Source organism: Corapipo altera, unplaced genomic scaffold, assembly GCF_003945725.1.
Source record: "Corapipo altera isolate COAL_440 unplaced genomic scaffold, ASM394572v1 23, whole genome shotgun sequence".
Lineage (NCBI taxonomy): Eukaryota > Metazoa > Chordata > Aves > Passeriformes > Pipridae > Corapipo > Corapipo altera.
In genome coordinates, this window is record NW_020884878.1 from 7909958 (window position 1) to 7926133 (window position 16176).

The 16176-nt window shown below is 46.2% G+C and overlaps 1 protein-coding gene across 2 annotated transcripts in view; it reads left to right on the top strand.

Annotated features, from left to right (window-relative positions):
- The first annotated feature begins 245 nt into the window (after positions 1–245).
- Positions 246–16176, top strand: part of BCL11B (BCL11B, BAF complex component) — a 96967-nt gene continuing 81036 nt past the window's right edge. For both annotated transcript variants that reach the window (XM_027638120.1, XM_027638121.1), the window contains exons 1-2: positions 246–1159; positions 14717–15082. In XM_027638120.1, the coding sequence (XP_027493921.1) occupies positions 1102–1159; positions 14717–15082 (424 nt within the window). In that variant the 5' untranslated portion in view covers positions 246–1101. The remainder of the gene's footprint in view (positions 1160–14716; positions 15083–16176) is intronic.

Sequence of the window (16176 nt, forward strand, 5' to 3'; positions counted from 1 at the left end):
TGAAAGCGGCGCTGCACAAAGCCCGGAGCGGCGGCGAGCCCTGCGTGTGCCGTAGTTGGTGTGTGTGCGGTGTGTGTGCGTGTGCGGTGTGTGCGGTGTGTGCGAGTGGCGTTTCTTGTTCTCTTGCAGGGTACAATGTTAAAAAGCCACCGCTAGTCGCCCCCAGTGCTCCTACTCTCTGGGTCTTTTTGTCTCTAGTGCAGATTAAACGTCACGTCCGCACTTGAACTTGAATTTTATCCCATTGTACAGAGGCAGCCCCAGCCATAGAGAGACAGAGCGCTCCCAGAGAACCAGGACTCCGCCATCTTCACATTGCAATATATAATAGTAATAGCCAGCACCAGCCCAGCTGCACTGGGGGCTTCCTTCCTTCCAGTCCCAGTGCCAGGCGAGGGGGGAAGAGTGCAAAGTGGTGCAGGAGCACTGGCAATCCAAAAGCACCAGGGCAAAGCAGTGCCACTTTAACTGGGAAAGAGGAGACACAGTTTCGGCTACCCCTTTTCAAAAAAATTCTCTCTATATACCTACCCAGCAAGGGTCAATCTCTGAAAAACATTTTTTTTTTGGCAATTTTTTTTTTTGTGTGTGGGTTATCCCAATTCTAGTACTTTTTCTTCTTCTTTTTTTTTTTTTTTTTAAATTTTTTTTATTACTGCTTTTTTTTTCTTTTATTTTTTTTTTTAACCCTCCTGGTGGAAAAGCGCACTTGCCAATTTGCCAAGCACTCTGGAAAGAGGGAAAGAGAAAAGTGTCACTGGCGGTGCATATCCTCCTAAGTTCAAGAAGAGAGCTGGAAGTCCAAGTGGCAGAAGCAGTGGAGAAAGGACAGAGTGTGTGAAAGAGAGAGAGAAAAAAGAGCGAGAAAGAGCTTTTCCTGATGATGATGATGCTTTTTAATTGAGAGGGAATCCCATCCAGTGCACCACAGCAGCAACAAAAAGGAGGCTTTTTTGTTTTGTTTTTGATTTTTTTTAAGAAGAACTTGATAAAGAAGAAGAAGCATAAGGAGGAAAAAAAAGAGGAGGAGGATCGGCCCCCCAACACATCTCCCCAAACCAGTGAAGCTCTCCAGGCGATGCCAGTGTAAATGCCAGGGCAATGTCCCGTCGCAAGCAGGGAAACCCGCAGCACTTGTCACAAAGAGAGATTATCACACGTAAGTTTGAACTTGGAACCAGACGGAGCCGAAATCGAGAAGCAAAATTAGGGAAGGGGGGGAAGGGGTTGGGGGGGGGGGGGGAACTCCATGAGCAACCAAAGCTGGTAAATGACTTCAGAGAGAGGGAGAGGAGAAGGGAATTAAAGAGGGGAGGGGGGTGTGTGGCTGGGGGGGATGGGCTGGGGGTGGAGGGGGGGAGAAGCCCGAAGTTTGCTGTGCGTTTTTGCAGCGGTGCGGAGGTGAGGCGGGCAGGCAGGCGGGAGGGCAGGCGGCGTGGAGCGGGGAAGGAGCTGCCGGCGGGGAGAGCGCGGCGTGGGGGGCGCGGGGCTCTCCCGGGGAGCGGGTGCGTGTGCGAGGGGCGGCGGAGCGGGGCACGCTGCTCCGGGCCGGGGCTGGGCCGACCCGCCGGGGCTCAGCGGCTCGCCCACGGCCCCGTTCCTCGTTCCTTGCTCCGGGGGCAGCACGGAGCGGTGGGAAAAGTTGGCCGAGCGCCTTGCCTCAGCGTGACAGCCTGGCCGCGGAAGGGGGGGCGGATCAAGGTGGGCAGTGGCGGGGGAGAAGCGCAGCGGCCGGGGGAACTTAGAGGGAAGCACATGGAGGCGGTGGGCCGGCGGCGGGGCCGAGCTCCCGGCGCTCGGGCGCAGGGCAGGTAGATGGGCAGCTGCGCCCTGCCTGCCCCAGGTGCATCGCCGGCGGGGGAAGAGAACTCTCCTCCGAAGCGCGGGGGAAGGCAGAACCAGCTCGGCTGGGGCTAGAGGCAGGGCAGGGGCTGTCGACGTGCGGGCGGGGGTGTCTGTCGGTGACGGGGGGGCTCGGGGAAAGCCGAGGTGGGGGACGGGGATGGAGTGCACGAAATGCGGGCCGTACAGTGGCACCGGCTGGGCTGCGGGGCAGGAGCGGAGGCTGCAGTTTGCTGAAGCTCCAGTGAAAATACACATATATGCCCCCCCACACACCCCCTCAAAGAAAAATAGGAAAGGAAAAAATAATGCGGGGGGGAGGGAAGGAGGCGCTCCCCCCCCACACATCCCGTAGCTCCAGCATCCCCCTCCTCCACGCTCCCACCTCTAAAGCTCCGGGAGAGGGGCGAGCGCCTGCAGGCAGAGTAGGGGGCAGGTCCCCGCGCGGGAGCCCCGCTCCGCCACTCCTGTCCCCGCGGGGCTTGTGCCACGAAGGGGGGAAGGGAATATGTGGGGGCACATCCCGGGGCGCGGGGCCCCCAGCGCTCCCTGCTGCTCCGACGCCACCGGACCACGGGGAAGGGGGAGGTCAGGCGGGTCCCCTTTTCCCTCCTATAGTATAGGACCGGTCTGGGATGGGGGTGGTAAGAAAATGAATGCCCGGCGCGCCGTGGCCCAGCGCTCCACCGAGAAGCTCGGCCGGACCACCCCCCCAAATCCCCCCCCCCGCGCCCCGCAAGACGAGTCCGCAAGTTGCTGTGCTGCGGGGGGCGGCGGCTCGTACTGAACCAGCCCGGGGCTGAGCCTGAGCCGCGGCGGATCCGAATATTTATGTTGAGATTTTAAAAAATTTAAATAAATAAATAAAATATTCCCCCGGCTTCTCTCCCCTCCCCTGAAAGCCAAGAATAGGAGCCATCTGCCAGGAGCATTTGGTGCTTGCAAGCTCCTCTTTTTCTTTGTTATCGGTGATAAATTTCTGTTTGTAAGATTTCCTTGGGAATCGAGATATATATGTGTATATAATTTTTCCACCTCCTGTGGGATTTTTTTTTCGTAGCACAGGGTTGTTAGGGGACGGTTTGAGTTCCGAAATTTTAATTTCTTTCGCTGTTTCTGTATTTTCTTCTTCTTCTTTTTTTTTTTCTTAATATATATACATATATAATTTCTTTTTTTTTTTTTTTTGTGTGTGCCTCTTTATTTTTTAAAAACTATCCTCCCCCCCGCCTCCCAGCCCGTCAGCTGGTGGAACCTTGATGAAAATGCATCTGGTATTCAGCTTTTTCTTTTTTTTTTCTTTTTCTTTATTCATTGTTATTTTGGAGCCAGATTTGCATCACCATAAAAGGTGGATTTCCCCCTTCCTCAACGCCCTCCCCTTCGTTAATTGCATTTTTGATTTTAACCATCCAGTCTGGAAAATATGTTACCCTTTTTGTTGGTGGCTTCTTATTTTTTTCCCTTTTTGTTTTTTGATTTTCTTTTTAAAAGAAATAGCATCAACAGCCCGCTAGATCGCCCTGTGCAATTTCTCCCACTTGTTTTGTGGCACACTTGTGCGGAGATGTGGGGTGTTGAAAGGGGGTGTGCGGAAAATCTGTTTTGTTGCACGCGTCTGAATTTGTTTCAAGGGGTGAAACATTTCTTTTCTCCCTGCTGTTGCTGCTGGGTGTGTGTGTGGGGGGGGGAGGTGGGGTGGAGAAGAGAGCCAGGTAGGTTTGTTATTTCAATTTGATCTCCTTTTCTGATCGCTTTACTTGAAGGTAAATAATGAGGCAGGACAGCATTCGAAGGTATCGAGGATCTGCGTGTACAATGGGTTTAGCGGGAAGGCTGGGGGAGGAATGGAGAGCAGAGCGGTACGAGCTTCCCTCCCTCCCCTCTTGTATTTATCTATATCTCCATCCTGAGGAAGCTGGCGGAGAAATCAGGCTGCATACTGAACAGTGGCAGAAAAAAATGAAGGTATCCAGGGGAGGAGGTGGTGGGAGGCGGGGGGTGGAGGGAGGCTGCGTCGGGCTGGAGTTGGGGCTGGGGGAGCAGGAGCGCAGGCATTTCAGCGCATAGGTCTGAACCTCAGCTGCAGGCTTGAAGGAGAGGGGGTTGCAGGCTCTGCACTCCTCGGAAAGTGTCATTCATGGGGGAAAAGCAGCCTGGCAGTGTCCTCTCTAAAGGGGAGTTTGGAAAGTAGCGGGCAACAGAATGGGAAACCGAAACACTTAAACCAAAATAAAGCCAACGCCAAGTCAAGCCCCCAAAGCTGGGATGAACCGATACTGTCTTCAGAAATCTTTAATTTCTGTTGTGTTTAGCTTGGGCTTTTTTCTCCCTCTCTCCCTTTTTGGCGTCTTTCAGGACAGTTGCATTTCAGGATGGACTGGAGGTCTGTGCCAGGCAAGGAAAGAGAGATGTGGAGGCAGATGAGCAGAGAGAGAGAGAGAGAGAGAGAGAGAGAAGGGTTTTCTGACACTGTTCAACTGGAGTTTATTTGGTTTCATGCACTTTGTGTTTGAAGAAACGTTTAGATTCTTAGTGTAAGACAAACAAACTCAAAAAGCAGAGAAACTGCAGTGTGGTTGTGCTCCAGAGTTGCAGCATCTCATTAGCACAGTGGTCTTTAAGACTGCAAAACGGAGTGGCCTGCCTGTCCTTGCCAGGCTCACCCAGGCAGTGTTGTAGTGGATGTATGTGCAGGACGAAAAAGGAGGGGAAACACATGGAGAGAAAAGTGCAGCTCTGAACCTTTCTTCACTGGTGGTGGACAGAGCAAACTTGGTAGCCAAGCTCACTTAAATGCAAAAGAATGACAATACAAAAGAACTGATTATGTAGAGAAGAGGAGGTTGAGGTGTTGAGCTGCTCTGTGCAAAGAAACGTTATTTTGGTTTGATTCAAACTGGTGATTTTCCAACTTAAGATCTTCCCTTTTAAACTCAAGAAATCTGTTTCCAAACTAGCCCTGCATTTTTCATTTGAAGGAAATATGAAAGGCGAGAGCATGTGAAAAGCTTACTGGTAGCAGTTTTGCAGGAGGCGGCAAAGCAAGAACATTTCTGCAGAACAGCAGCAAAGATTGTGAGGGAAAGATACAGTAAAATCATACAATTCCAGGTAGAGAACCAGGTTTCCCAAGGCAGCTCTTCAGTACCTGGTCAACAGGTTTCCTAGGAAGAGCAATAATTTCCTGTATCACTTTGTATGTGTACGTAGTCATTAAAAATAATAACAAAAACCCCTACGATTTTTTGCATGTCAAAGTTTTGCAAATTGCTTCAAGGAGCTTCTCTTAAAATGCATTTAGATTTAGTGCAATTAACGCACATTCCCTGCAGAAGAAAACCCACACCAATGTAATCAACTCTAATACAAAGAATGTATGCTGTGACTGAAGAATTAAGGAGGAAATTACTATTATTTTAAGGATGGGTGACTTTTTCATAGTACGTGCATAGTTGTGCACAGAAAAACTTATTGTGCTTTTAAAAGACATTACATGTGTTTGCTTTAAATAGGACAGGAAAAAAAAATAAAGGCTGTGTGCTGTCGACTTCCAGGTTGCCTTTCATTTGAATATATTTGTATTGGACTTACAAGATAAATAAAAACACTACTGGTACATTTTCATAGTTTCTCATATTTTAAAATATTTCTTAGAACTGGTGCAGAGTAAATAGATTGTGGATCTAAGTGGTTCTGTCCTTTTTAGTTGATGTGTTCAGTGGCTTAAATAGACGTACAGTGGGTGAGAAACCATTTTGCATTTTTTGCTGGCCGGCAGATGCAGAGCATATTTTGTCAGGCTTATTTAAATACTGAGAAATAAAACTCTTCAAAATTTTACTACCTGGCTGCCTTTAATAGGAATGGTGGGAGCCCTTGTCTTGTGCAAAGTGTATGTTTTTGTGCAGAACAAAGGGTTGTCTTGTGGCATATGTGTCAGTAGTTACGACTTAGTGGAGTGTGCGCTTGTAGAAGTAGTACAAATTATTGATATCGGTTAAGGACTCTGGTTGACTTCAGCGGGTCTTCCTAGGGCTGAGCTTGCTGCGAGCAGATCTCTCCGCTTCAAAAATGCCTCGCACACGATATTAGCTCCTCTTCCACAATTTCTACCTGGATCTCTTTGCGCTCTGTATTGTTTGTCGATGCAAAATACTTTCCAAAATAAACTTCGCTGGCTGTTGGGAGCCTGCCGTGTGCTCCGTCCGCCAGTGGCGGGGGTTGGCGACTAGGGGGAGCTCCCAGCCCGTGCGATGGCCGCGCCGGCCCCGCCGCGGGACGCGCGGGATGCGCCGCCGGAGCCCGCACCGCCGCACCCGGCGCTCACTGTGCTGCAAAATGTGCTCAGCGTAAAGTTGTAATATTGATTTCCATGCGAAGATCTATACAGAGCTAGCCGAGAAGGGCTGACAGCGAGACAAATCTAGTTTTAGCTAAATTGCGGCTGATTAATTGACCCGGGTGGACAGGAGTTTTTAATTAAAATTAGTTTTTAACGGTGCTTTTTATTGTCAACAGACAATGTTTAAATTCTCCGTTTGTTGTTGTCAGATAGTGATCGGGGTAATGGTACCTGTATACGAGTGAGCCTCTGCGTGGTGGGGAGAACCCACAGGGATCCATATGTTTGCTCCAGTGGATGTGAAAACACAGAGTGAGGAAGCTGGAGCTCTAGAAGAAGGTGTGTGCAGCAATAAAGCAGACACACACGAACAGAAATCGGCGTTGATTACATGTCAGAAAGCCACATGTACCCCTGCCGAGAGGATTTGATATGAGAGAGTTTAACCATACTTTGATCCTCAGGTCCTTAGAGCAAAAAATCCCCAGTTCCTGCAAATGAAAATAAACTTTCTCTTTTTTCTAGAGAAATAAACACAAAATCACATCTGTTATGTAGAAGTTGCTGCTGAACAGCTCACAGGGCTTGTGCTGTGTGCTTCTCCAACAGGCTTGTGCTGTTCTCTGCTGCAGTCGGCTTGTGCGTTGTGGACGGACTTTAGCGGGACTCTTTCTTGCCCAAACATATAATTTAGTGGCGTACACACGGGAAGCTTTGGTCAGTGGATGTCTGTTTCACCCATCCTGAGAAGTCCATCAAGTTATGGCACTGTTAACATAGCAGAAGTGTCTTCTTATTTTTAGGGTGCAATATGCGGATGGAGGTTAGGTTATCCTGTGACAGGAAAGCGTGCTTTATTCTAACCTTCAAGAGAAGTAAATTAGGTCAGACAAAGGATCAGGGCTGTCATCAGCTGTACAAGAACCTTTCACTCTTGGGTAGAGAAGACCAGCAATTTATCTGATGATTTCTCTACTTCATTTAATATTTGAATTGAGCTCGTTGGAAGCATATAGACAGCAGCCAGCTCATTTGACAGACCGGTAAGCTGAAGCGTACAGTGCCTGGGCCACTGCTGATGCTAGCATTGCACAGCCATGGGGAAAACCTTCCCTTTTCCCCTCCCAAAACCTCAGACTTCACTCACTGTAGCTTTCCTTTCATTCCACGACTGTTAACTTTTATCAAGAGAAACAGCTATTCCCCCTCTCCTCCTCCAGGTCACCTCTGCCCGCCAAGTGTACACACACACGCTCCCCTTCCTCTTGTTCCCTCCTCTGCCTCCCACCCTTCCCACTCCCCCAGGTCAAAGCCTGGTGGAAAATTCTCCCTGCAGAGACCTGCTACCCCAAAATGGCTCTCCACCTCCTTGCTAGAGCATTTCCTACTCTTCATTTGCCGTTTGGTTTCTCCAGGGTTGACATGCAGTTGTAGATTGAATTTGGTCTCCCCTCGGTAGCATCCAGAGAAAGCATGTGGAAAAATAAAGGGGGGCCAAGGATTACCCACAAGCTTTAAAGGTAGTGTTACTACAAAAAACCACTTGATGAAGCAAGAGCATTGGCTGTAGATGGCTTTATATATATATGTATCCTCTTAATTAGGGAGGGAAAAGGTATCAATAACTACATGCATTGATAAATGCATGATTCATTCAGCTACTTTTTCTACAGCACCTTCCTCTGTATTTACTTTCTTAAAATGTACATGGGCAGGCTGCACACCATTCCTCGGCATCCACAGTTACAACCTCAGAAGCAGTTGTGTGTTCAGCTCCTGAACATCAGTTAAATTTGTTCGTTGTCTGCCCTCCTTCCCAAAGAGATGTTACTTGCTTGGTACTGTAAACCCTTGCTAGAGCTTTAGGTAGCAGTTTTTTTCTTTTTTTTTTTCTTTTTTTTTTTTTCCAAGGGATATATAAAAAATGCCTAAAGCAGGCTATTTGAAAACAAATTAAAGTAGAGGGACACACTTCATGCGTTGTAGGCACGCGCCAGTAGAAGGGGGTTAGAAGAATATAATCATTTTACTGGCAAAAGTGACACCAGATCGGGGATTTGATTAATGGTGCAGCATTCACAGGGACTTAGTTCTGTATTTTTGACATATGCAAGTCTTTTGTGTAGTTGCCTCAGTGCAAGAAATTCTGTTTTGTTTTTTCCTGGAGCTGCTGATAATTTGTGTGTGTGCTGGATGTGCCCAAGGTACTTTCCAAAGACTAAGCACTAGACAGCACAGTACAAAAAAGGAATCCAAAGTTAAGGGAGAGGAAAAAAACACACTGGTTTACTTAACTTTTTTATGACCCCTTTTACTAAGCCACTGGAAGAAGCCATAAATTCGCTGAATGTTATAATGAATATGCTTCAATGAAAGTAAAAAAAAAAAAGTCTTAAGAAAATTGTGTATGAGCAACAGTGTGCCATACACAATTGTAAAACGCAGTTTCTTTTGAGCCTGATATTTAAGAAGAGAACAGAGCTTTTGTATGTTTAATACATGTTCAGAACTAATTACTTAATTTTGATCATGCCTTTTAAATCCTTGGGTAAGAATCTCTGTTTCTAATATCTTTTTCTATGCCAGTTGAAAGCCTGTACCCAAATGCCGCTCCTTCTCCTTTTGTGGCACCGAGAGCTCCTTTTTCTCCTTGCTTGTCGTTTAGTTTTAAATAAAACAAATGTATTCACTGGGGAACAAAGAATGCTTTTATATCACATCATCACATCCCATTTTATCTTCAGAGATTTACAGCTTCTGCAGTCTATAGTCTATACATTTTCTGCTCTCAAAAGCCGTAAATATTTTTTTATGAACATATAGTTTACTTAAGAGGAGACACACCACTCCCTTCTGTAACACTGCATAGTTTCTGAAGAAATAACATCTGACAAGTGTTGGATATTCGTGCAATTCTTGGATATTCTTGTCTTTTGTCCTGTTTGAGTACGGCGTGGTTATTGTGTCATTTTCCTCCTTCTTTTCCCCAAATCCTGATGGCTCTTTGTGGCAGTGCTTGACTTGTTCTGTCTCAGGTGTGTACAGAGGGTTAAATTGCTTTCTGAAAGATTCAGTGTACTTCTGCTAAAGGGGTCCGAACTACCAGTGTCTCAGGAATAGTCCTCCAGCTCTCCGCGCTGTGCAGGTGTTGAAGCATTGGAGTGAACCTGTCATTCCCCCCCCACCCTCCCTGCACCGCTGTGTCCTTGTCCCCTTGCTGTGGGTGCCCAGCGGGGGCGGCAGGCTCCATCCTGCCTGCTGCGGGGCCACTGGCACCTGCCGCGCTGTGCTGCCGCCCGTCCAACACGTGGCGGAGGATGACCGGACGGCCGTGGGGGACTGGACGGTGGCGGCTCAGCGGCTGCACCGGGGCCACGCACGCACCGTGTGGCAGAGACTCGCTCGCCGCTGCTCCAGCTCTGCCTTTGTGCACTTTGCACACGCCGGAGAGTCGCTGGGAAAGTGAGGAAGAGTGCGGTCCCCTGTGTTTCTGGGGCTTCTCCATGAAGTTGCCTCTTTTGGCCAACTCAGCCTCAGATTTTTATTTAGAAAAAAAAATAAAATAAAATAAGATGCTACTAACAATTATTTTGCAGTCCTCTGAAAAATTAAAAATTGGTGGCAGATAAGCTGTCTCTAGTGTCGCTGAGTTCGATGCTGAGGCAATATGTAGGCATACTCTCAACTCTGCCTCTGCACCTTGCAGCTGCAGGAGCCGCTGGAAGGCTCTGGAAGCAGGTTATTGATAAACTTCGACGGCAAGGAGCCATGTCATCTGCTTTGAGCAGTGTTAGTCTTTGTGCAGCAAGGATCCTGACACCGATCTCGGTGATAACCCAGCCAGAGAGCGTGTGATTTGAGCTATTTCCGTTAAGCATGTTGATGCTACAGTAAATGTGACATGTGGGTGTTGATTGAAGGGACATCGTTTTGAGGCCTGCTTTGGGCCAACACCCTGAAGAGCAAGTCAGTTCTTTGTGCTCACTCCCCAGCTAGGCTGAGTTCTCCCTGGCTGTGCCTTTAAGGCAGCAGTGACTGTGTGAGGAGAACAGTGCACTTGATGCACTGCAGCACACTGGTGGGCAGCTTCCTGTGTCTGGGTACAAGGAGCTGTGTCCCCATGGTGGACCCTGGGCAACCTCAGCTTGTCCCAGAGAAGGGTGGCCCTTGGGTTAGGCTGTGCTTTGTCCCCCAGGTGGGTATAAGGTTGGGCAGTGGCTGTGGTAGGGCAGGAAGGGCATACAGCAGCACCTCTGTGGTGAAGGCACTGGCAGTGCTCACCTTCACCACCCCGTTATTGATTTGTGCAGAAACCAGCCACGGAGGGCAGGTTTCACATGCAACGCTTTGGCCCGACACCAGAATGTTCCCTCTTCCCCTTTGCTCTGCCTCCTTTTGATACTGCAGGACAGGAAAAATAAGGAGAATAGATTGGCAACTTTAGAGCCCTTCTTACCCAGGCTCTGCAGTGCAATAAAAAGGCAAGAAAATAAATGATTACTGCCTGGACCCAAACCCTGTGAACATGCATTCACAGTTCTGTCCTTCGAGGCCTTGGAAATGATTTTTAGGAACACAGTCTTTTCCACTATTAATTGGTATGATTTTGAGACAACTGACAGGCAGAAAGTAGTTAGCATGTGCATTCACTTTAATACTGGGCATGAGAACATTGTTTGCATGGGGCACATATGCTCTAATGATGTCACCACACGGGAGTCGGAGTGCTGGTGGCTTTGTGACAGTGCCTTTATGGAATTAAGGGGTTTGTCCTCTGCATTTTGGTGTGGTAGACAACCAGAGAGCTTGGACTCCAGTCAGTAAGTGTAATGATTTTTTAAGTAAAGCAAATGATTTAGATTGTCCAATTGCATTAATTTCACAAAACCATCATATAACAACATTGTCACTCATGTCCCCATAGACTGCCCGTTGCCGACTCACTGTGCTCCCTAGGCAGGCAATGCCAAGGCAATCCCCTTCAGAGGAATCTCTGGATTCAGGGAAAATGCTGGGCACACCTTAACACATCTGGAAGAACCAGGGCATGAGTCCTGTCTAGAAATATCTCGTTTGCACTTTTTTTCTCTTTTCCCACGTAACGGAGATGAGGTGTTTTTCATTCTCTTTTTTTTTTTTTCTTGTGTGTGGCTTGATTTCTTCTTCTTAAAAAAAAAATAAATTAATTTTAAATAAATACTTGTGAAGAAACACCCTCCTCCCTCTAAACCCAGCTACCAACAACAACAGCAATAAAACCACAGAGTTAAATTCAAATAATGTGAAGCGACTCATTTGAAACCCACAGACACAAGTAGAGTCAGAACTTTAGATTGAGACTGGCCTAAATTGCCCCTTTGGTATTAAAGGACTCCTTAAACAGCCTAAGATCTTGGCTGTTGTATTAACCAGACATGACCCGATGCGTTATGGGCTGGACTTGCAGGCTTTTTTCTCTTTTCCTTTGTGGGTTTTAAATCTCTCCTGTAATGTTACTTGAATGTAGGTTTTTAATGGCTTAATTGAGTTGTCAATAGGAAGCCTTTTTTTTTTTTATTCCAAGTAAAAAAAAAATAAATGCAAATTGACATGGATAAAATGCATTTGAAGATCTATTCAGTATTTTGTTTTTCATTCTTTTATGTCTGTTTTCCATGTCCTGAATAAGGGGATGTAATATAGCCTCTGCATTGTTGGGTGAATAGCTGGTCTCATGCTTGATGATTTATTAAGCTCAAATCAGAAATAGAGTTGAGTAAAAAAAAATCTTTTGATAGTTTGAAACCCAATTACTAGTGATCATGAGGGCTCAGCGTACCAAGAAAACGAAAAGCTGATTTTCGGTGATGAGACGACTGCCAAAATATGAAGGAATACCAGATGTTATTTTAAAAAAGTGCCATTGCAGAGTCCTTGGAAAGAGAGTGAGTGAGTGTAAGTGAATAGGCATATGTGGATTTAACTAATATTCAAATGAAATGTATAACTGAAAAGAAAGAATTTGTAACAGTTTAGCTATTCAAACCTCCTTCATGTTTCCACAGACGCCTGGTCAGGACCCTTATCAAATGCAGCAATTTTACTACGTTTTCTGAAGAGCACAATTTAAATTGCAGGCAAAAAAAAATAAAATCATCACATCAAAAAGATAATAAAGTTGAGGTCTGTGCTTTTCTTTTTTTTTTGTTACATATATAAAATATATAAATACCAAAATTCAGTTTTTGTAATTTAAGACACAGACTTTAATATGAGCCTTTACAGGAATGTTAGTGAAACTAGTAATAAACATTTTTCTCCTCTGCCACCTTTTTTTCTTACGACCCTTGGTTCAGTTCCTGTTTTCGTGTTGTCTTTTTCAGCTCTTTGTCCCATCTCCCCTGTGTGTATCTGTGTGCCTGTGTGTGCTTCTCTGTATGGGTTTTTTTTTTTAATATTTTGACACACTGCTTCCCCCTAATAGGAATTCTGGCTACAAATAGCGTGCACGTTTCTAAAGGAACCTTTTCACAGTCCTTTTCTTTTGGGTCTAAAATGATGTATATGTAATTGGTAATTAAAGGTGCAAGCTCTCTTCAATATAAACAATATTGCTCAATGTTAGATCATTAAAGGGAACCACAGCACTAAATAATTACCTTTTGCATCGTGACACGCTGTTTGCAGGCACCCGCTCCCTTCCCAGCGGTCCCTTTTCAGCACAGGGTTATGGTTACATTTTCACTAAGGCAAGGAGGCATCTTTTCATGATATACATTGGTGAATTAATTGTGTAGGATTGTCTTCAAACTCCTTTTAAACTTAGATTAAGGGGAAAAAGGTAATTAATGCTTTTCAGAATGAATGAGTTTGGAAACAGAAGCCTTCCCGTACCCATCGTCTTTTCCAGCAGGATGGGCACTTCTCTGGGTCCCTGTCCCTTTCTGCCGTCGCTGGTGCTGCTGCTCTCCCCCTTTGCTGTTAGGGAGTTCTGATGCAACTTGTAATACCACTGGTGGATATGCTGATCAGTTATTTATTCTGGAAGGCAAAAACGGAGTAATTCTTTTTCTAACTACCTTTTTTCAAGGTGCAACCATTTGTGTTGCCAGGTAATGCATTCCACCTTCTACCATTTGTCTCTTTCCTATGTGTTTCTTTTTTTTTGCAATTGCTTAAGAGTGAGACAGAAATCCTTTTGTTTTAGGACTGGAGAAGAGTCCAGATCTGGATTATAACATCTGTTTATCACAGTCTTACTTCTTTGAGATATTTGTGTGACTTACTTTCCCCAGGAAATCCATAAGGAAACCGCTTGGACTAATAGAGAACATTTTTCCTCCTATTCCTTTAACCCTGATTCGATTAGAGGTCTCAGTCACTGATTTACATACTGTTAGTTCCTCTGTTTTGTTCAGCCCAAATCCTATAGTCCTTGCAGAGTCAAACCAGCCTTAGGCAAAAGTCAGTGGAAATTTTGCCTGAGCGAAGTCCAAGGTTTGTATGATTTGGCAGTTACATAGTAGAACAAGAGAAAAAACCACGTTTTGCCTCAGAAATGGATTGTGATCCACAATTATTTTATAATGTAAGAATTATCTTATAAATACCCATTAAAAACATGGCGGTTTTTAATAATTGTGAAATGAGAAGTTGCATATTTCCTAGAAACTGATGCAGGTCACTCAGAAATTCTTTCCCAGTCTTTGGGGGTAAAGGTATGAAATTCACCAGGTCTCTGGGCAAAATTTAAACAAGAAAAGCTTTTATTAACATATATAGCAATGGCAGGGTTATTTGACATCAGAAAAATAAAGTGGAAGATTTCAGGCTCAGCCAATATTCCAGTATGTTAAATAAGCACCTCATTCCCTTTCCCACTGTACAGACTTTTGAAATCCCTTAACTGCTCATGTGACCTTAACTGCTCATATCCTGCTTACCTTACTCTTACAAATAGTTTGCTGTAATTTGTGCTAATGGGTGGTCATTTAATCTTGCCGGTAACTTTGTAGTGGGAAAGGTGGTATTAATTTTGTATGTCATGGGGATCCTAGTTCTGCTAGTTTGGAGCATACAAGCTTTCTCCCTCTCTCTGAAAAAGGAAGAGAGGTTTGGGTGCATAAGCTTTACTGGATGGGGCCTTGACCAGATGGCTGGGAGACGCGGTGGGAATGAGAAGGTGGGATAAAAAGAGAATGACTATTTCAGAATACGACTCGGGGCTCGAACGCTTTCAAAATGGCTCTTTGCTGATATCCTTGCAGTGCTGGCAGCAGTGGGAAGGAACTGTCAGGAAAGCTATGCCAGGTCAGCCTTTCTATTTTGTTTCAGGCAGGCTTGGTTGCAAAATATATTGAAATCATTCTGGGAGAGCGGAAAAGTTGAAAAATAAAAGAAAGATCTAATCAGGCTTGACTTCTTCAGGGGGTGGGGGAAGGCTGGGCCTCTGGCGATGCATCCTCCAGAGTCTGTGAACACTCAAAGCAATCTCTTTCTCTTCTCCCCTCATCCCTTTCCTCCCTCTTTCCCCTTGTCCATGCAAAGCAGAGGCTGACCATGTGGAACCGGCACTGGCCGACGAGGATGAGAGCCTGGCAATAGCAGACCCAAGCGGCATCAGCATCGCTGCAGGTGGGACAGACCCCGACTTGTTAACCTGTGGACAGTGTCAGATGAACTTCCCGCTGGGAGACATCTTGGTTTTTATAGAGCACAAGAGAAAACAGTGCAATGGCACTGGTGGTGTCTGCTATGAAAAGAGCATGGATAAGAGCAGCCCTCCCCCCTCCTCTCGCGCCGAGCTCAGGAAAGTGTCAGAGCCAGTGGAAATCGGGATCCAAGTCACACCCGATGAAGAAGACCGTCTTCTCACGCCTACAAAAGGAATTTGCCCCAAGCAGGAGAACATTGCAGGTACAGCACGTTTTACACTCAATCAACTGCCTAGGTAATCTTTTAACTAGAGTCCTCTAGAAAGTGCCATGAAACACAGACTTCAGTAACAGGTCTTTATAGGAACCATCCATTCTGGAGGATCGTCATGGCTATGCAGGGCTGTCCATCCCATGTTTAATTCAGTGTAGTTGTCTGTGCATGGCCAGCTGCTGGAGAAAGGGGCTTCTCAGTTCCCTGGGAGAGCCAAGGAGCACCCTGTACACGTGGGAAAAAGCAGAAAGCTGGAGTCAGAAAATATTTCACGAGCATCCTTAAGCAGGTAGAAGTGGCGGAGGGATAGGGGACTTTGGTGAGGTGCTCAGTTCAGTCCTCTTCCAAACACCTTTTGTCACATGCAGACTCACTGGGAAGGATTAAATTCTGACCCTAGTGAAGTCAGTGGAAAAATCGTCTTCCCACTGTTAGTGGGAAGCAGATTTTGTTGTGAGGGTTGAAGCAGGGGTTCATTAAATCCTTGCTTTTTCTTTTCCTGGGGTAGACATCAGCTTCCTGGTCTGCCCTTCTGCCAGTGCTGTTTGTCCTGGGTCTCTGTAGATGGCTCAGGTTGGGTAGGCAAGACCTGCATTCACATGCACACCCCAAATGGGTCTTCTGAATGAGAATACAAGAGCACAGGCTGGCCTAGGTGAGAAAATTGCAGGCATTTCTTTTTCTAAAGCTCTCGTACATAATGCAGTTAACATTCATTCAGTGGACCTCCCTTGCTCAGAGGTGGGCAGGAGGGTGATGGTATCCACCTGGGATTGCTAACATGCAGTGATTCCTGCAGAGTGCCTGGCGTGGGGCTGCTTCCATCATGCAGGGCGTTTTTCCCCTCCACAGTGGTGAAAGGAAGGCTCTCCTCCCTGCTAGTGAATGGGAGTTTTATGTTACACAGCAGGATCTCCCGTGAAACGGGCCTTTTTTGTTCAAACCAACTGCATCCCGTACCGAAGATCAGTGGCAATTTGTCTTTCTGCCACTGTCCCGATTTCTCTAGGAATTGTCCTGTGGGATTAGATCTGACAGTCCAGGATCCTGGCTGTAGTAGATATGTTCCCACGAGGGGATCC